Below are 21,982 nucleotides of genomic sequence, written 5' to 3'. Positions count from 1 at the left end.
TATCCATATGGACCCTGTTAATCTGCACTAGAAATTGCGTAGTGTGCTTTGATCTACCCTGCTTTGTAACGAGGGAAGATTGAAGTGCACTAGGGAATTTATAGTGCATGGCTGCTGGGTCCACATGGACACTTATGCATGGCAGGTTAGCATGGGGTAGGTTCACACCTTGTCTTGTCTACGCAGTGAGATAATACGCTCTATGGGGTGTGATTTGTAAAGTGCACTAATGTGTTGCACATTAACTGGTTTGTGTAGACCATGCCGGTGTGCACAGAAGGTTTCCCAGTACGCTTTAATGTAGTACTGTTTTAAACAGCACTATGTTAAAATGCATAAGCAGGATGTACGTGGATTAAATAATGTGCAACGTGTTAGTGCACTTTGGAAATCACACCCCTGTAGAGTGCATTACCCCACCATGTAGACAAGCCCTAAGTATGTGTAATAAATCCTTATATGATTGACTTTGGTCTGCATGCCAGCATTAGTCAGCAAAAGTTAATTTGATGTTTTCCTATTTTTGTCCCTTATTAGCTATGTACAATTATATTCCAATATTAATGCTTCCTTATTTGCTGGTGTTGACTATAAATGTGTGTGTCTTGATTCAGTTATATAATCTTAAATAAACAATGGTGTAGGAATATCTTATCAAAAGCATTTCAATACTTGTGCACTCTGTAGTGCTGCTGCTGTCCACAGGAAATACTTCTTGCTTGAGCAAGTAAGTAAACGCAATTTCCTGTCAGAAACTTAAACACAGTGTATAGATGAAACTTTATTCTCACTTGCTGTTATCGCAGTCACCCTAAATAACATAATTTCTTGTTCAAGGATGGTCCGTATCTATATTCCACATGTGTATGCACACCATCCACCTGAGTCTGGAATTTCTTGCAAGCAGTGTCTGTTGGCCAACACATGCGCCCTAGATCTCCTTATGCTCCCAAATGAGGGCATAAAGGGCGATATGGGCTGATGCGTCTCTTGTTTCTTCTTACTGCTGCATGGTCTGAATTGGAATCTTCAGTGTCCTGAGCTCCCTTTTTATTACATCTTTTTAGTTTTTATAGTATAGGAGACCATAGATAGTTAGGATTTTTCCCCTGCTCAGTGATTTCCCCCCTGAGAAGTCTGGGATTATACCCAGGGTTGTAGGGATATTAAAGAAGGTTTTATATGAAAAATGACTTATTGTTATTTGATGCCTTATAACTTAAGGTTTGTTAGAAGTAAATTTGTGATTCCCAACATTTAGCCTCTAACCTGCAAGCCACCAGCTGTGTCTGTGTAAAGCCTGCTCAAAGAAATACTTTGTATAAAACTTGTTAAACATTAATTATCTCTAAGTAAGCCAAAAACAGTAGCTGTTATAGTGTATAAATAGAGACCCCCACCCTCTGTAAGTTTTCATCTCACTTTATCTTTGCTTGTTAAAAGACAGGGAGTCTCAGGCTTTGGCTACACTTACGGCAGCGCTTTGAAGCGCTAAGTGTAGTCAAAGCGCCAGCGCTGGGAGAAAGCTCTCCCAGCGCTGTCCGTACTCCACCTCCCTGTGGGGAATAACGGACAGCGCTGGGAGCCGCGCTCCCAGCGCTGGGGCTTTGACCACACTGGCACTTTGCAGCGCCGCAATTTGCAGCGCTGGAGAGGGTGTGTTTTCACACCCTGCTGCAGCGCTGCAAATTTGTAAGTGTAGCCAAGCCCTCACATAAATTGGTAACACCCCAAAAGGTAAAGAGACAGTGAACTAAATGTGATTAAGGGTATGGCTACACTTGCAAATTTGCAGCGCTGCAGCAGGGTGTGAAAAAACACCCTCTGCAGCGCTGCAAATTGCGGCGCTACAAAGCGCCAGTGTAGTCAAAGCCCCAGCGCTGGGAGCGCGGCTCCCAGCGCTGTCCGTTATTCCCCACAGGGAGCTGGAGTACGGACAGCGCTGGGAGAGCTTTCTCCCAGCACTGGGGCTTTGACTACACTTAGCGCTTCAAAGCGCTGCCACGGGAGCGCTGCCGCGGCAGCGCTTTGAAGCGCTAATGTAGCCATAGCCTTAGATAGAGAATGTATGTAAATGCGTGCCTAGTTTAAACAATGAATGAATGGTTAGGGAGTTACCAGTCTAAAGAATTCAGTGTTGGCTGAAGAAGGTGTCAAGTGGAATCAACCAGATGACCCCCGGAGGGCGAACTGGAATCCACCCCGCACCTCAAAGGAAACAAAGGACAGAATGGAACCAGCTATCTGCTGATTGATCTAGCAACAGCAGAATGAAGAACTAACATAGGGAAAAATCCCTATAAAACTGGACTCTGGAGAATAAGGACTTTGAGTCTATGGTTCTGCTGCCAGCCTCCAGGAGCATCAGATGCATCTGACACAGACTCGGCTCCATCCTCATGACCAAGATACCTGGCCAGTAACTTGGCATGAGCAACATCTAGGCTGGTAACTATAACATCTATACAGAACCTGAATGAGAGTGTGTGTGTATGTATGTATGTATGTATAAGGAATAAGTAGTAATAGAAACAAGTAGAAAAACATTGTTTTTTGTTTTGTTATGGTATTTACAATAAATGTGGCATCTTTGCCTTATCCTTCTTAATAAGATCCTGCTGGTTTTTATTATATTGGTATAACAGGGTCTTGGGGTTCAGAAATTGTTTCCTGCCCTTGCTCCTTTTCTGTGAGCGACAAACATCATTGCTGCCTCTACTGTCTGGGTGAGGCTCACGTTTCTGCCAGATTGAGCATTTGCCACTCTTCCCCTCACCTCTACCCCCTGAACTCCTGAGGGTTGGAAACTCAGACTCAGAGAACACCTTATGGAAAAGGCAATAGAGCCTCAGTCAGATCCCATACATCAGCCTCAACAAGCGGCCAGTACCCCTCTGAGCAGAAGCTCGAGAATGGAGGCTGTCTGTTAAGCCTATGAGAGAGCTTCACAGGAGAGTAAGGGGCGCACTCATAGACATAAGAACATCTGTGTCTAAGACAGTCGCATAAAAGAAGGGATCCATCCTCGACCCTGTCAAAGTTGGGAGAGCCAGCCGGCACAGGTGCTAAGCGCTTAAGCCTGACTAAATCCTTTTAGGGGGGGGCATATGGATCCAACAGTTCTCACACTGGCTCCAGTGGTGAAGACATTGGATAGACAGCTGCTGGTGCTTCCATCTGCTTTGGGAGCCGAGGTGGTACCGATAGTGACTTAGCCCAGAGGGAGCCGACAGCAACTGTCATCAGAGAGGCTCCGGCTCCACCAGTGGACTCTTCTCATTTTCCATGACAGTTGGAGACACACGTCTCCCCGTAAGACACTTTTGCTCTCTCCATCCGCATTCACTGCACCTCTTGGGTCTGTCTATATTCCAGGACATTGTCTCTCCGGAGAAGATGTCATCAGTCCCATCAATGATCAGGATCCAGCTTTCTCTGCTGATGAGTCTGTGGCTCCACAGGAGTTTCTCTGGCATCGAGGAGCCCCAAACAGAACCCTTAAAAGGTCAGAGTTCTGACCTCCAACCAGACACGACTGGCCAGGGGATGGGTGGTACCCTATGTCATGGGGTCCCTCTCTACTATTGGAACCATCTTATAGGCAATGTTGGACATTCTCAAAGCCCTACCCCAGACACCCAGGATCAGTACACAAGTCTTATATGCACAACTGGCCCCGTCGGAGTATTCAGAGGAGGATGGTGAGCCGGATCTGACAGTTCCAGACCCATTTTTTCATCATGAGACTGGATGAGGCGGTTGCTCCCGCTCCACTGGATGACTTTAAACAATACTAAGAGTAATGCACAGGATAGTGGCAGAGCTACAAATCCAGCTGGAGGAAATTCAGGTACCTCAGCATGTCTTGTTTACTAGACATTCTGCAGACCTCCAGTCCCAGTAGAGTGCCCCTCCCAGTCAGTGAGGCTATCGTAGACTCCGGCTTCTTGTGCTCCCACCTCTAAGAGGGCCATGAAGTACTACTTTATGTCCAAGTGGGGAGTTGTTGTTCTCTCACCCTCTGCCAAACTCCATGGTGATGCAGGCAGCTAAGCAACAGCACCCAAAGACTACTTGCTCTGCTAAGGGACACATGACACTCGACCTTCTGGGAAGAAAGGTCTTCTCTTCCACCTTCCTCTAGTTCAGGATCTCTAATTATCAGGCCCTTTTGGCCAAATGTGATATTAGTTATGCTAGATTTCTAGAGTTTAAGGCCAAGCTCCTAGAGAAGGATGGAGCCCACTTCCAGACCTTAGTGGATGATGGCAAATTGGTGGCCAAACTGCAGTACATGCAACTTGTGGTTGCAATCCTCAGGTTTCGCTAGAGAGGTGCAGAGTACCATCCAAGAGCTGCCCTGGGATACCATCAAGCTATTCCAGGAGAAAATGGACGATTCTCTCCAGTCCCTCAAAGACTCAAGAACAGTGCTTTGCTCGCTGGGCATTTATACCTCTGCCCCCAAGAGGAAGTTTTATAGGGATATCAGGCAAGACCACCTCCTCAGTCCTTTTATCATCAGTGTCTTCAGGAGTACCACAAAAGATACAGAGGGTTTATATACACAGGAACCCAGCCTCTGCAGCATCCACTGCTACTTCTTTTGATGGGCATGTCAAGAGCTCTGTCCCTTTATTGATGCCTCTTCATTCCTCTATTTAGATGTTTGAAGGCTGCCTTACTCAATTTGTCAAAAACTGGAGGGCCCTAATTACAGACAAATGGATGTTGGAGGTTATCCATGGTGCTTATTTAATTGAGTTTCTGAAAAATTCTTCCCATGGGCCTACTTCCTCTTCGGGGATCACTCTCACAAGGAGATTTTATGACAGGAGGAGAACTCCTTGCTCTTCAGGGGAGCCATAGAAAATGTTTCACCTCAACACCACAGAAGTTTATTCTGTTCTCCTTCATTCTTCTTGGTGATCAAGAAGTAAGGCCAATTCTTGATGTCAATTAAACAAGTTTATCCAAAAACTAATATTCTGCATGATATCCATGGCACCAATAATTCATTCATTAGAGGAGGACACATGGTTCACAGCTCTCCACGTGCAAGATGCATTTTTTCATACAGATATGCAGGCAGCCCACATAAGGTTCCTCAGATTCCTCTTCGATCAAGACCTTTACCAAATCAGAGTACGCCCCTTTGGTCTGATCATAGCACTCAGAATGTTGACAAAAGGCCATCCAGTGGTGGCTGCTTGGATAAGAAGAGAAGGATTTATAGTCTTCTCATACCTTGATGACTGGCTTCTCACAAGCAGCTCCTACAAGGAGATCCACAGGGCAACCTGTGGTCTGTTCAGACTTTTACTTTCCTAGGTGTCTGTGTCACTCACGAAAAATCCACATTGACCCTCATGAGGTGCATAGACTTCATAGGGGCAATGTTAGACTCTGCTATTGCAAGAACATATCTGCCTCTCAAGAGTTTTCAGGCTATGAGAACTCTCATACACAAGGTCACTATCAGACACAGGACATCATCAGAACTTGCCTTTCCCTCCTTGGCCACATGGCCTCATGCACACACCATTCACCAGGCTACATTATGATGCCTACTATCCTGGCTTATCTTGGTGCACTCACCATAAATGACAAGGTGTCAGTTCCACCCAAGGTATTAGGCTCTTTTGTCAGGTGGACAAAACTAGAGAATGTTCAGGTAGGGATCCTTTTCCTCACATCCACACCCAAGGCAGCCATTATTACTGTTGCCTCCCTCTTGGGTTGGGGTGCGCACAAGGATGATCGTATGGCACAGGGCATCTGGATGCCCGCTGGACTCCTGGGAGTCCAGTACACACATCAGCTTACTAGACCTCGGGGCAGTCTATCAAGCCTGCAATGCCTTTCTCCTACTCATCCAGTCCAAACCTGTTCAGATAATGCCGGACAATATGACAACAGTATTTTATATAAACAACAAGGGGGAATGAGATCTCTCTCTCCCTCTCTCTCTCTGCATAGAGGCAGTCACTCTGTGGAACTGGTGCATCAAACATCACATAACCCTGTCAGCAGCATTCTTACCAGGATGCAAAATTCCCTAGTGGGCTACTTAAGCAGACACTTTTCTGTGAATCATGAATGGGAGACTCATGGTTTGGTTCTCAACATCTTTGCTCAATGGGGAATGCTGGCATGGAACCTTTCACCTCAGGTAAGGCTGCAGGTTTGTCAAAAAGTCATGGCATGACCTCCATGACTTCTGCAGTGGCTCGTGTGCTTGGCTCAGGGGCCACCAGAGCAGCTCAGGCAGCCCCTGTGTCAGCTGCACCAGCTGCTACTGGGGCAGTCTCAGGCCACTGCCCCTCCCCTGTAGCAGCAGGAGTTTGTGGGAATCAGGACTAGGGGTTGGGATGCGGGAGGGGGTGAGGTCACTGTGCGGTGCTTACCTTGGGGGGCTCCCCGGAAGCAGCGACATCCCTCTGGTCCTAGGTGGAAGTGCAGCACAGCCGGGGTCTCTACATGCTTTCCTTGCCCACAGGCACCACCCCCACAGCTCCCACTGACAGTGGTTCCCGGCCAATGGGAGCTGTGGAGCTGGCACTCAGGGCAGAGTCAGTGTGCAGAGCTGCCTGGCCATGCCTCCACCTAGGAACAGAGGAAGGGGGATGTTGCCACTTCTGGGGAGGCGCGGAGCCAGGTAGGAGCCTGGCAGCCTTGCCAACCCCCCACTGCCAAGCACCAGCAGGGGTCCAGGGCCATGTGCTGCTGCCTGCCCCCCCAGCACCCATGCCCCCTGCTGCGCTGTCCTCCCCCCCAAGTACCTGCAGCACCCCTGGGCTGCCCCCCCCCCGCAAGATTTAGTCAGGGATATAATACAAGTCATGGACAGGTCATGGGCTACCAATTTTTTTTACTGCTCATGCCCTGTCCATGACATTTACTAAAAATATCCGAGACCAAAACGTAGCCTTACTCATAGGTGAACAGGAAAGTTCCTCGTTACCACTCCAGAGCAGCCTTAGGCAGAGACTCCTTGGGAGATGTCCTGCTGATGTTGTGGAAGGGTCACATGGGATATGTTTTTCTTCCAATTCCTTTGATACCACAGGTTTTGTGGAAGATATGCTGAGACAAAGTTCTAGTCATCCTCATTCTGCCCAACTGGTCAAGACAGTTGTGGATCACAGATCTGTTGAAGCTCTTAGTGAAACACCCATGAACATCCACAGGCCTTCTAATACAACACCAGGGCAAGATCACACATCACAGTCTGGGGTCTGCAACTCAGTCTGCTATTTGGGTGGGCATTGGAGATAGAATGCTCATGTTCCAAGAGTGTGCAATCCATCCTTAACCAAAGCGGAAAAGGTTCTACAAGAAGCTATTACGCGTCTAAATAGAGTGTTTCTCTGCTTGGGCTCATCAGTGTAAGTTGTCTCTGGATTCTGCTGGAATCCCTGATATCTTAGAGAATCTCCTCACACTTAGTCTTTCAGGTCTTGCATTCAGTTCCCTGTAGGTGCATTTAGAAGCAATCAGCATTTTCCATCCTCCAGTGGATAACAGTATGATTTTCATGCACGCTATCACAAATAGATTTTGAAGGGGATTCTCAGATCCTGTCCATCAGTGATGGTGATCATACCTCAATAAGCCCTTAATTTCATTCTATCATCTTTCACTAAGACTCCCTTTGAGCCATTAACTACATGCTGTATGACCCATCTGTCCATAAAGGTGGCCTTTCTGATACCTATAACATTGGCCAGAAGAGTCAGTGAACAGGGAGTTGGCCCACCATATATTACCTTCTATAAAGAAAAAGTCTTGCTACACCCCTACCCCAGATTCAGACCCAAGGTAGTTTCCAAGTTTCATGAGAGTAAGGTCATCTACTTACCTGTATTTCTCCCCTCCTCTCCCCCCAAGTGACATGCATGAGAAGTGTGTGTGTGTGTGTGTGTGTGGTGGGTCGGGGGGGTGGAGAGTTTTCTGTTTAGTTTTTTAAAGCAGAAATTACTGCACTCAATTTTTACTCAAGTGTTTGGAAAAAAGCTATTTTTCACTTTCAATAACAAAATATAACACAATCTTCCAAGATTTAAATTAAGATAATTTTAATATTCATGGTAAGTACAATGTGTCAACCTTTTCCCCCAGCAAAGCTTCCTGCTTTACCCTTCGTTATTAATAGGGCCCTACCAAATTCATGGCCATGGAAAAACACGGCATGTGGACCATGAAATCTGATCTCTTTCCCCACCCCACCCATGAAATCTGGTCCTTTGTGTACTTTACTATACTATACAGATTTCATGGGGGGAACAAGTGTTTCTCAAATTGGGGGCCCTGACCCAAAAGGGAGTTTCAGGGGGCAGAGGGTATCACTCTTACTTCTGCACTGCCTTCAGAGCTGGGCGGCCAGAGAGTGGCGGCTGTTGGCTGGGCACCCAGCTCTGAAGGCAGCAGCTCAGAAGCAGTACCGCAACCCCTCTACAATAACCTTGTGACCCCCCCCACAACTTCTTTTTTCGCTCAGGACCCGTACAGTTAAAGCACAGTGAAATTTTAGATTTAGATAGCTGAAATCATGAAATTTACGATTTTTAAAAAATCCTGTGGCTGTGAAATTGACCAAAATGAATTTGATAGGGCCCTAGTAGTTAATTAACACAAGCTTCCTGCTATTTATATTCTAATACCGGAAAATACTTCATAGCTTTCCTCTCCTTCTTTCATATTTTTGATGCAGCTTGGTGCTTTCTCAGAGATGGTAATAGCATGTTCTGGGATGTTTGTGTAGGTGGAAGGAGACCAGAAACTTTGTAGTCTTTCATAGAATCCTAGTTTGCTGTGTGTCAGTAGCACTTCCTAGTGATTTTAGATCGTTCTGTATAAAAAATCCCATTGTTCCTCTCGGTTGAGATTTGTATGCTGTGAAAATAGTTGTTAGTACTACTTCTTAGTTTTTCTATAGCATGTTTTGTCCTTAGAACTCAAAGTGCTTTACAATGGAGAGTAAGTCTCATTCCCATTCTATAGATGAGAAAACTGACACCCAGAGAAGTGAAGTGACTTCTCCAGGGTCACGCAGCAAGTCAGCTGCAGAGCTAAGAATAGAATCCAGTCTCTTGACTGTTAGACTCATGCCTTATCCCATGGGCGGGCAAACTACGGCCTGTGGGCTGGATTTGGCCCATCAGGGCTTTGGATTCAGCCCATGGGATTGCCAGCCCTATGGCGCTGCAGGGCTAAGGCAGGCTCCCTGGCCCCATGCTGCTCCTGGAAGTGGCCGGCACCACATCCCTGTGGCCCCAGGGGTAGCGGAGGGGGGGCAGATGGCTCCGTGCGCTGCCCTTGCCTGCAGGCACCGCCCCCTGCAGCTCCCATTGGCTGGGACCAGGGAACCGTGGCCAATGGGAGTTTCAGGGGAGTTACCTGCAGGTGAGGGCGGTGCGTGGCGCCCTCTGCCCCCCCAGCCTCAGGGGCCACAGAGATGTCGTGCTGGCTGCTTCAATGAGCGGCGCGGGGCCAGGGCAGGCAGGGAGCCTGCCTTAGCCCCACTGCAGGCCACTGCCACCCTGGAGCCACTCCAGGTAAGTGGTGCTGTGCTGGAGCCCACACCCCAACCCCCTGCTGCACCCCGCACCTATCCTGCACCCCAACCCCCTGCCCTGAGCCCCCTGCTGCACCCCAACCCCCTGCCCTGAGTTACCTGTTGCTCTCTGCACCCCTCCCTGCACCCAACCTCCTGCCTTGAGACCCCTTGTACACCCCGCACCCTAACCCCCTGCCGCACCCCACACTTAGCCTGCACCCCAACCCCCTGCCCTGAGCCCATGCTGCACTCTGCACCCCTCCTGCACCAACCCCCTGCCACATCCCACGCCTATCCTGCACCCCAACCCCTGCCCTGAGCCCCCTGCTGCACCTCAACTCCTTGCCCTGAGCCCATGGTGCACTCGGCACCCCTCCCTGCACCTCAGCCTCCTGCCCTGAGCCCCCTGCCTCACGCCAACCCCCTGCCCTGAGCCACTTGCCCTGAGCCCATGCTGCACTCCACACCACTCCCTGCACCCCAACCTCCTGCTTTGAGCTCCCTTGTACCCCCTACGCCCCTCCTGTGCCCCAACCCTTTGCCCCGAGCCCTTTCCTGCACACCCTCCCACCCTCCTGCCCCAGCCCTACATTCATGGCCCTGCATGCAATTTCACCACCCAGATGTGGCCCTCGGGCCAAAAAGTTTGCCCACCCCCTACCTTATCCACTCGACTGTATGCCCCATAAAGAAGGAGTGGATGAAAATCCAAAGCTCCAAGTCGGACTGAGATAACTTGATAAAATTTTGCCTGAGGGACAGTCCGTATTTTTAGTTAATGCTGTTGGGTGGGAAATAAGAATATATTCAGGTGTTGATCCCAAGTGAGCAAGAGAAGAAGTTTAAGAAATCATTAATTGTGTGGACTCTGTCTTCTGCACAAGAGTGAGTAGGTTTATATATAGTTGATAATCTGTAAAAGTCAGACACCATGCCTGAATGCCCTTTACCAGCCAAAGTAAATTTAGCATTTTAAATTAAGACTTCTTGTTATTAAAATGAGATCCAAGGAATAACCAGTTAATTGACCATGACTGCCAGTTCAATTCAGTGGATTGTGTTAGGTTTTTAGGCACAGATCTAGTTCTGAAATGGGCTAATGATCAATTTATGTTGTTTAACATGAGAAAATGAATAAGTACTAATTTTCTAATGAGCATTGAAACTGTCAATGTAATGTGAGAAATTAAAAAGTAATTTATTGTTACTATTGAAAGTGGATATGGAGGGAAAAATTAGCATTACTTTCTGTTCCATAAATAATACCCTCTTTGCCTTCTGTGTTCGTTTTTAGAAATGTGACATAGCCCAGGTATCCAAATTTCAACTTTGATGGCCTTTCATTGTATGAAGTCACTATGGTGAAGTAGGAAAGGGGTAAGATTCTTTGTCTAGAAAGAAAAGAAAATGTTCCACCGAGCAGAGCTTAGTATTAGATGTTGCTGCCATTCACAGGTAGTAGTGGGAAGTGTTATGCAGCCTGTGTGTGTGTGTGTTTAAAAAAAAAAAAGTACATATACTTGTGTAAAAAGAAAAATATGCTGATGTGGCAAGGTGCCTGAGTTTCTTTAGGAGTTTCTCCTAAAGCCATGGAACTTCAATTTTTTCATCCACAATGTACAGAAATGACCAGAAATTCATCCCACAGTCCACCATATCCCCAAATCCAAAGAACAATTTTTTGACCATTTTGTGGGTTGCAGATCGTAGTAGATAAAGGGGCGAGATTTGGCTGATGCCATGGAGTGAAAGGGTCTGTCCGTCCTCTTTGCTTTCCCCTGTGTTTGGGCAGTGCTCAGCTCTGAGGGTTGAGAAGATTTGCTCCATAGGTTCTTGAAGCTCCCCACTTCACTTGTTTTGGAGCCAAATGGTGCACGAGACAGAAGAGAGATGGCGTAAGGAGCAGCTCTAGGATTGGGAGGTGGGAGGGAGGGATAGAATCAGCAGTAGGAAAAGGGGAAGTCAGTGAGCTGGTCTTTCCTGCCCTTGAGCAGGACCCTCACAGGGTCCAGGGATTTTAGAGAGGTCACAGCCACCAGCTCACATATCAGGTCCCCCCTCACGCCACCATTTGAGAAAGCCTGTTCTATGATGTGTGTGAGCACCTCGAACTCCCATTAAAGTTCCCCATCTTGTAGAGTTAGGTCTACAGAGAGCAGTTCAGTGTGCATATGTTGAAATAACTATTGCTGAATGCAAAAAGAGTCCTTGTGGCACCTTAGAGACTAACACGTTTATTTGGGCATAAGCTTTCATGGGCTAGAACCCACTTCATCAGATGTACGGAGTAAAAGATACAGGAGCAGGTATAACTACATGAAACAATGGGGGTTGGTTTACCAAGTGTTAAATCAGTCTAACGAGAGAAATCAATTAACAGCAGGATACCAAAGGAGGAGAAATAACTTTTGAAGTGGTAAGAAAGTGGCCCATTACAGACAGTTGACAAGAAGGTGTGAGTATCCGTAGGGAGAAATTAGTATTGGGGAAATTAAGTTTTGGTTTTGTAATGACCCAACCACTCCCAGTTTTTATTCAGGCCTAATCTGATGGTATCTAGTTTGCAAATTAATTCCAATTCTGCAGCGTCACGTTGGAGTCTGTTTGTTTTTGAAGTTTTTTTGTTGAAGAATCACCACTTTGAGGTCTGTTGTTGAGTGACCAGAGAGATTCAAGTGTTCTCCTATTGTTGAATGCTTACACATGCTTAAACTTTTTTTTCTTGCAGCTGACATATTTGTTTCATGGTGGGTCTTATTTGGAATTCTATCAGAGATATGAAATGAATGAGATGTAATTTGAACTATAATATTTGCTCTTGCTAGGTTATTGGGCTGTGGAAAATAGCTAGAATCCATCTGATATTAAAAGCTGTTTGCGGCTTTTCTTTGGCACCTGAAAGTTTGTTCTGAAAGTTCCCTCCCATAGAACAGAGGTAGACATGGAAATGAATAAACTTATTGGCAAATTTTCAGATGTATTACAGTTTTTAAATTAACCATTATTTTCATTTCAGCCTGTTACTGTTCTTCAATGTTTGTGGTTTGTTTTGTGCTATGTTCTTGAACAGATAGTTCTGGTACACACTCCAGGCTGATTATTTTGTGTTATTTTTAATGTATGTACGCTTTTGCCATAAAAGTGTTATCTGTTGTGAAAATATTCAGGAATAGTGCAGATAACAGCACTGTATGTATTCTTACATTCCAGACCATTTTAAACAGCTATTAGAAAAATGTGCTTGCATTTACTATTTGAAGTATTGTAAAAGTAAAGCAATCATTAATAGAATTGGAAATTTGAAACCTCTAAAACATTCTAACTTTTTGAAGTTGTTGTGTATATAAGAAAACCCCCAATAATTTCAGACAAGAATTACTTGATGCAAGGAAATTTAATATTTAAAAAGTCACACTTTTATAAGGGTAATATTGACAATGCACACAAACTCTGATGGCTTTATTTGAATAAATGACATCTAATTTTGGGTACCTCCAATTTTCCTATTGTCTGAAAGAAGTAATGTTGGAATTTCTCTTAGCAGTGAGTGAACAGTAATGCAAACGCTGCTCTCTGCTGGCCACCTCAAGACATTTTAACAACCAGGAGCATTTTGTTTTAGTTACACAAATACAGAGTTATATTCCATAGTATATGTATTGGAAGGAACAGTATGCTGATGCTCATTGCTGTATTATCTGGTCATGACATCATATGAAAAATAATAAGTATATTAATAAAGGGAAGACTGAGATTAGATTGTTTCTAAAACTTGTGCGTGTTGTGAATGTCACAATACAATGCTTTAAACTGGGAAGTCTTAGGAAACTTATTTCTGTTGTCCCAACACAGGTATTATTTTCTGAACTGAGAAGCTGTAATTGCCTTCCTCTTGAACAGGTTGAATTAAAATATTCCAGAAAACAAGCAGTTTTACAGTAACTTTCCTTCACGACTAGAAACTCCTTTGTACTCTTTTGGAAAGGATAGACTTTTATGAAAACAGAGTACATACAAATATTTAGAACTAAAGGAGTAGGAAATCATCTTCTATGCCATTAACAGACATCATTTCCATTGCTTTTTCCTATATATTCTATCCTCTGCATATGGTTCTTTTTTCCATTATCTGGGAGAGTATAATCATTTAGTCATAAAATAGTAAAAGGTTACTTACAGTGATGGCATTCTCAGTTTATCCTGAGTATGTCTTATTTTTCTATGTAATCAATGTGGAATAAACAAAATGTAAACCACTTACTAGCTTTGTTGGACTATCTGTTCTTGTGTTCACTTTCTAGGTGAATGTTCACTTAACAAAATATTTATCATCTTTAATTATAGAAAAACTCTGAGGTGGAAAGTGAAGTGTTTACAAAGGTAAAATTTAAGTAATTTTCAGAGCACAGCTAGGTAGAATATATAACTGGGTGGGGTACACAGGAAATAGGAGGACTGACTTGCTTAGACTTGAGGAGTGTGATGCAATGATTACACGACTGTATTATTGCATTGAATTTCAAGTTTAGCATTACCAGTGCCCTTGAATTGAATGAACTGAACTGGCCAGAACTGCGCATTGTTTGAACTATGCTAAAAACATCCACATAGCTTTTACAAAATAATTGCGCCTTACTGATTTACCCTTCCCAAAAGAACTAAATTGTTCTAGAGCAGTGTAATTTAACCTGTTGCTGTAATAAAATGCAACTTGATACCTGTTGTGTTGAAAACTTAAAAAGTTCATTGAACTCTGAGGTTAGCATCAACTACCGAGTGAATATAATTGCCAGAGTTCTAAAAATCCTAGTTCTGAATAGCTAAGTATGAATTTAAAAAACCTAATTCTACTTCAAAGAGTTAAATTTAAACTTTCACCAAAATGTTATTGTGCTGAGTAGCCATATGTGTTAAATTGTAATTGACTCTAAGTAGATATTGCTATAAAAATATTTTCCTGAGAAAATTTCTTAAACAATTTTCTAAATATCATTTTAAAATATATTTAGTTCTTGGTATTGGTACATTTTAAAAAGTGGCATTTCCACTTAAGATTCCATGTATTTGCATCTTCACCGTTTTTCAGTTTTTTAAAAAAGGGCTTATTTGGTCTAGGTATTGCAGCAGGACAGCTTTAAATCATAATCTTTTATAGATGCATTTTTAATACACAGCAAATAACGTGACACACAGCCTGATAGACACACATCAGATGTCTGTATAGGTTCAGAATGGAGCACCTTGAGAATTTTTATTGCAGCATTGGTGTTAGCTGATTTGTAATAGAATTCCCGCTTATTTAATGGTGCTGGGTAAAAATCACTTTCCATGTGGGCAGAGCAGAGTACAGCTTCAAGAGTCACTACTGGAGGAATCTCTAATTGGAGAGATTTCATTTTAGGACACTATGCTGTAGTGCTTCTTGCTTCACTGTAACCCAGACATACAATGACACAGAATGCCTTTCAGAGTGTCCCAAAGGACTGATCAGAAGGGTTTGCCACTTGCTATGAAAACTCACTGAGTGCTGAAGGCCGGGTTATGGTCCAATAAGTCTTCCATCTAAGCTAAAATAATATTTTCAGTAATTCTTCCAATAATTTACTTTGGAGGTGTTTTATTAACATTAGATAAGAAATACTCAGTGTTGTTCCCTAGCTGTGAATGAAACCCATAGTTGAACAAGATATGCAGTGCCACACTTGCAGTCATGCTGAAGAGAGTAGCATTGTATTTGAGTGCAACTGAAGGCAGAATTTAGTCTAGTGCAGCGTTTCTCAAACTTCATAGCACCGTGACCCGTTTCTGACAACCAAAATTATTACACGACCCTGGGAAGGGGGACCGAAGCCCAAGCCCCACCATCTTGAGCAGGGGGGCAAAGCCCAAGCACCGCTGCCCTGGGGGGTGCCAAAGCTTGAGGGCTTCAGCCCTGGAAAGTGGGTCTCAGACTTTGGTTTCAGCCCTGAGCCCCATCAAATATAACACCAGCCCTGGTGACCCCATTAAAATGGGATCGCGACCCACAGTTTGAGAACCACTGGTCTAGTGTCTTTTGAAGGTAGTAAATACTATGGACGGGCTCAAACTACACAATTTATATCCTAGTTTTGAATATTTCCAAAGCTGAGGTTTTTGGACCAGTTGTTTGTTTATTCTGCTGTATAATATAGATAGAGACCATTGCCAAAGTTTGGACTCAGTTCTGGATTTCAGTTACTCACAAAGTTCAGTGGTGGTAGGATCTTGTGTTTTCATTTGGCCGTATCTATTTCTAGAAACTACAATCTTTTCCATTGCTCAAAAGGCATGTAGATAAACGTTGTAAAATGTAGAGTAATCACAGGGAGCAAAGGAGAATCGAGAAATGACTGTCTCCACATGGTATAGAGAAAACTTAAATGAAAAGATTTATTGTTGTTTCATATTTACTTAGCAGATCTTGTCTGTGTAAGCTCTTGCCAAACTTATTTTAGGTATTTCTTGTCTAGTCTTGCTGACCTATATTTTGTGTTAGTGGCTTGTCAAACAGGAAGAACCACAATAGACTCAACTCAGGTTTTGTGGAGTAAACTATAAAATATATGCGGTGCATGAAATTAAGTTTTTTTTCCTTTGACATTTCTCACAGAAGAGAAAAGCACCTTTTAAAAACGAAATACTTGCTAATTGGCGGAAGAATGCAGCTTGTATCTTAGCTGCGTAGGTTGGGCATATGATGTAGCATAAGGGCAGCAATTGTGTTTTTGATGTTGTCATTCCATTATTGATCCTGTAATTTTGTGTGTTTGCTATGTTGCCCTTTTATTAACGTGCACACTGTTTGAGAACAGGATAAACCTCCAGAAATACCAGAGTTCAGTTTAATGCTGGCTGTTTTTGTGGATTTAGCCACTCTTGCATCTCTACCCTGTCTGTAATATCCCCATTTTACAGACAGGAAACAAAGGCTAGAGAGGTTAAGTGATTTTGCCAAGAACAGTTAGGGTTCAGATGATGGGGTTGAAGAAGCAGGTTGGTTCTTGTTCGCTGTAAAATAGTTATTTCTCATTTCCAGATTGCAATAAAGTTTGGCTTATATCTCAAATCTCAGTTGAGTCTTTGAGCTGGGGTAATGAGTCACTGTAATAAGTGACTTGTTATATTTTGAAGTGTAAACCTTATTGTAGCCTGTCAATTCTGTCAAGCCTTAAAAACCCAGCTGTTTGTATTCAGTCCCGTGACAGTGTTTGTTCTGATACCAGAGGTAGAGATGCTTTACATAGTGGAGTGTGAGATGAGAAACTGTCTTCTCTACTGTTTACTGGTTTGAAAGTTGAGTTTACAATGGTATGTTTTCTTTGGACTTGGTTCTAGAGCTTGCCAGATGAGGAACATGAGGACAGTGTGTGTAAGCTGATAGCTTTGCCTGATCTTTTTATAAACAGTGAAACATTACATGCTCAAATTAAACAAAAGCACACATGAATACTCTCTTTGGTATAATCACTTCCGGGTATATGTGCCCCAAAAGGTCCAACGAGGAGTGTTTTTTTTCCATAAAGTAATTTCAGAGAAGAATTTAAAGCAAACTTGAGCTCTCCTGTTTACTGTAGAATTTTCCATATATAGACAAATTACATAGGAATGAAGTGTTTTCATCTCCTTTCACAAACAAAAGGCAAAGTAGGTCACAATCTTAATGTAGAAACTCTCTAATCTTTATATACAGTCTGGTCTAAAATCTGTCCATTAAGTTTTATATGTGTACACAGTTTTAGCTAAATCTTGTTGCACTTGGCTGATATTAAAAGCTTTTCTGATTGGGTATTTCAGTTGGGTCAACTCAGTAGTTAAAATGTAGGTTGTATATGGAAATAGCTCTATAACTTGGTATTGCCTTGCCAAATGGGGAGTGGAGCTAGGGAGGAGGGAATGCTGCCTTGTTGTGTAATGTTTCTCTAAACAGAAAGTGTTACGTTCATTTTCGCAAGTGTAAAAATTGTGTTTCTGGTACATTTATGATATGAGAAAATGCTGATATTTGTTAATTAAACAGCTATAAAAATGATGGTACAGTGTTTGCCAGTATTGTCCAAAGCTCTGTACCTCATAGTAGTGATGTGGTATGTTGAGCTGGTACTTGTAGAAAACTTTATTTTGTATAAGTGATGATGTCACTAGGGCGGTTACAATAAGGGGGAAGCTGTGTATTAGGTAAATCGGGGCTTGTCTACAGTGGCAATTTACAGCGCTGGAACTTTCTTGCTCAGGTGTGTGAAAAAACACCCCCCTGAGTGCAGCAAGTTTCAGCGCTGCAAAGCACCAGTGTAGACAGTTTACCAGAGTTGGTAGCTATGCCCCTTGTGGAGGTGGTTTTTTAGAGCGCTGTGCTGCGACCTCACAAGCCATGTTAGACCGCTGCGGTGTCAGCGCTTTAGCATTGCCAGTGTAGACTAGCCCTTAGTCAAAACTGCAGGAACAGTGTATTCTGGCTTCAAGAATGTTTTTTGTGAAATGTTTTTGCATTTAATAGTTAATAAAGATTTTAAGATCACTAACTGGGATTACATTTCTGAGAAGAATAGCATTTAACAAAATACAATTCTAAAATCTGATCTTTAGGATAGGGTGGTGAGAAATAGGTGAAAGCCTAAAAATGAATGCGCAGCATAAATGAGCTCAGTAAAAATTTCTAGGCAATTTAATTCCTCCCAAATCATTAAAGCATGTAAACTCAAAACTGGTTTTCCATTGATTTCCGGTGATACTAAAGTCAATGTGTGTATGACCAGATCCCTGTGAAACTACCTTATTCATTTTAGGCGTGTCATTTGACTAGACCAGTCACTTAAAATGAAAATCGAGAGGAATAAGAAACATTACTTTTCCCTCTGACTTTCATTACGTATGATTTCTCTGCTTTCCATGCAGTTTCTCCCAAGGTGTAACAATAGCAATGAATTTATGGGAATTGTAGGGCTATGACCTCCCTTGCATATCTCCCTTTTCATCCAAATGGGGGTCCTAAGATTCTTAGGCATTCACATGAGAGATGCTGCATGGAAGGCAGAGCAAACATAGTTAGAGAGCCAAGCATGTATAGATCTTTTAAATTTAGGTTATATCTGTTCAAAGTACCCCTTTCCCTGTGGCAGTGGCAGCAGCGGCATGAAACCAAGGCCTGTACATGTTGTGTTTGTGCTGCTGTAAACAGTGTTGCTTTGGGGTGTAAAATGCGACTGTGCATGAGGGCAGGCTAGATTGTGTTACTAATAAAGTTCTTTGTAGCCTTTTGAGGCGGCAAAGGAAGGGAAAGTGGGGTACGGCAATGGAGACCTAGAGCAGTGCTTCTCAAGCTATCTGATGTGGGGGCCCGGCAATTTTTTTTTCCAATGTGCCAGGGACCGGTGCCATATTATTATCCTATACGACGCTCTTATGAGGAAACTTGCTGCGGATCGGCAGCCGATGGCTCGCGGACTGGCACTGCTCCGCGGACCACCACTTTGAGAAGCACTGACCTAGAGGACAAAGAAGGATGGGAATCAATATGTTACAGCAAAGGAAAAGAGAAGTGGAAGTGTAACAGAGGGAGTGGGGGCTGTTTTCCAGTAAAAGCGCTTGCTTACTAGCATTTCTTTCTACCTTGCAAGAAATCGCCTCTCAAATATTTTGGCCCCACGCCATGTTAAAACGGGATATGTGGGTGGGGATGATCTTCCTGCCTCCCCAACTCCAGTTCTTCACATATGAAAATGAGAAAAAAGCCCTTCTTCCAAGAGCTCTGCCTCCCACACATCAGTGATTTTTGCCTTGTACCTTTCTCCCTGTTGGTAGCAGTGTAGCTTTGAGTTTGAAAAACTGGTAATTTGAACTGCAGTAGTTTAACTTTTAATATTTTGTAGGCAACTTAAAGTGAAAGTTAATGGTAATTCATAATTTTAATTATTCAGAAATCCAAATGGGAAGTTGAGATAATGTGGCTGAGGATAAGTCCTTTTGAAACCTCATATGCTCCAGCAATTAACTTGAAAAACAGCCTCTGTTTAAAAAATTCCACAGTATCCCTGATCTCAGTCAGAGACTGTGTAATACATACACATGGATCTGACATCAAGAGCAACAGATTTGTGACCCACTGCCTAGGAATGTTATCGTTGTTTGTTTGTTCGTTTGTTCGTTCAGCACCGACAGTGCCCTTGGCGTGGACAAGATACAACCTAGAGACAGCCCCAACCTCAAAGACCTTACAATCTGATTAAGCCAGATGCAGAACAGACATTATGACTGGGAAACCCAGAGCTATTAAAACGTTTTGAGAGATTTTTGTGAAAACATATGCTTTGTTTCCTTCATTTAAATGGTGGGTAATACCACAGGAATTTCGAGATGTGTTCATAAAATATTTAGTCCATTCCTACTATAAGACAAGCTTTTGGATGCCCTAGTTTTTGGGGGCCTGTCTTCAGACCCCTTTTAAGTATTTCATGTTTAAAAGATGGGTGGTCAGTACTTTCTGAAAATCAGGTCTCTTTAAGGTGTAATATATTGGGTCCCCCAAAATTGAGGCACCCAAACCCATTACTCAGTTTTGAAAACTGTCCACCATATGAAATGTATTGAATTTGTCCGAATGTTAGACATTGAACAACAGCTCAGAGTGTTGTCATTGTTACACAGGTGGGCTAGCTAAGATGCAAAAAAAAAAAGTTAGATATTATGTCATGTCCAGCCCTCTGTGGCCATAATAGAATTTTTCAATATAAAAATGATCTCTCTTAGAATAACAAATGTAGTAATCCAGGCTCAGTACAGTAGATGTCTGTGGGGAAATGGGCGTGTACCTCTATTGATGCAGTACCATTCTTCTGATTCTGCTTGTGTGGTACAAGGGTGGGGGAAGTTGTGGAAGCCTATATCCCCATTTGTTGGTAAATTATGGTATCCTTCCTTCAAAATACAGAATGTATACACTATATGAGACATACATGTCTTATATAGCAATAATATGTGAAACAACATTGTTGGGGATTGACGTGATGTCTCTGAAAGGTTTTTTGATGAACCTTGTATTGGTGTATAGAGAGAGTTTCTCTTCATAGGGGCCTGTTGACCGAAGTGCTTGGACTACTTCAGTCTGAGGAGACATTTCTGAAATTTTTTTGTCACCTAAAAAAGCTGTTCTAAGACGGGGCAGTACTATTATGCCCCATCCCACAGTAGTGGTGTAAGATGCTCAGATACTACAGTAATTGGGACCATAGAAGCACTGATGCTATCAGAAAGAAAAATCTTTTGCTTTACATAATTCACTTGTGTACGAGGGTCAAAAGTTTTATGTACACCTCTACCTCGATATAACGTGACCCAATACAACACATGTTTGCATATAGCGTGGTGACCCCGGGGCTCTGGCAGCAGAGCTTGGGTGGCACTTTAAAGGGCCCAGGGCGCTGGCTCCTGCAGGCAGCCCCGGGTCCTATAAATCATTGCTGGAGCCCTGCTGCTGCTACCCCGGAGCTGCAGCAGTGAGGCTCGGCCGGTGATTTAAAGGGCCCAGGCTCCCCGCAGCGGCTGGAGCCTGGAGCTCTTTAAATCACTGCTGGAGCCCTGCCGCTGCTACCCCGGAGCTGCAGCAGCAGGGTTCGGATGGTGATTTAAAGGGCCCGGGCTCCCCACAGCAGCTGGAGCCCAGGGCTCTTTAAATCACCGCTGGAGCCTTGCCGCTGCTACCCTGGGGCTCCAGCAGTGCTTTAAAGGACTCAGAGCTCTGGCCGCTGTGGGGAGTCCTGGGCCCTTTAAATCACTATCGGAATCCTGCCACCGCTACCCCGGGGTTCCGGCAGTGGGGCTCGGGTGGCGATTTAAAGGGCCCGGGCTCCCCACGGCTGGAACCCCGGGCTCTTTAAATCACTGCTGGAGTCCTACTGCCACTACCCCGATATAACGGGGTTTCACCTATAACGCAGTAGGGATTTTTGGCTCCCGAGGACCACGTTATATTGGAGTAGAGGTGTACAGGAGTTGAATCTGAATGAAAACGTTACCATTAACTTCAGTAAGTATAGGACTGGGCATATTGACTGTTTGGGAAATATCTTCTTTTACCGATATGTACTTGAAATATCTGATGGATCCTTTTCCTTTGCGTACAGGATCCAAACTACTGGATACAAGTACATCGCCTGGAGCACGGGGATGGAGGAATCCTAGACCTTGATGACACTCTTTGTGACGTAGCTGACGACAAAGACAGAGTGAGTACAGACTGTTCTTAAACAGGCTCAGGGTTCACTGCATGTGAATACACCATGTTTCATATTTCTAGCGTAAACACTGAAGATGAGGTAGGAGAAAGAAGAGGAGGGATGGAAGAAGGTGATGTTCAAACAACATGAAAGTAATTTTCCTGAATTTTCTAATATTGGCGTTTTCACAAAA

General features: G+C 43.7%; 1 protein-coding gene across 9 annotated transcripts in view; it reads left to right on the top strand.

Annotated features, from left to right (window-relative positions):
* The window catches only part of PARD3 (par-3 family cell polarity regulator), a 648,875-nt gene that overhangs the window by 61,220 nt on the left and 565,673 nt on the right, over window positions 1–21,982 (top strand). For all 9 annotated transcript variants that reach the window (XM_045004634.1, XM_045004629.1, XM_045004631.1 and 6 more), the window contains exon 2: window positions 21,697–21,798. In XM_045004634.1, the coding sequence (XP_044860569.1) occupies window positions 21,697–21,798 (102 nt within the window). The remainder of the gene's footprint in view (window positions 1–21,696; window positions 21,799–21,982) is intronic.

The sequence above is a fragment of the Mauremys mutica genome, chromosome 2, assembly GCF_020497125.1.
Source record: "Mauremys mutica isolate MM-2020 ecotype Southern chromosome 2, ASM2049712v1, whole genome shotgun sequence".
Taxonomy (NCBI): domain Eukaryota; kingdom Metazoa; phylum Chordata; order Testudines; family Geoemydidae; genus Mauremys; species Mauremys mutica.
Note: the sequence above shows the minus strand (reverse complement) of the source record. Positions and strands in the feature narration are given on the sequence as shown.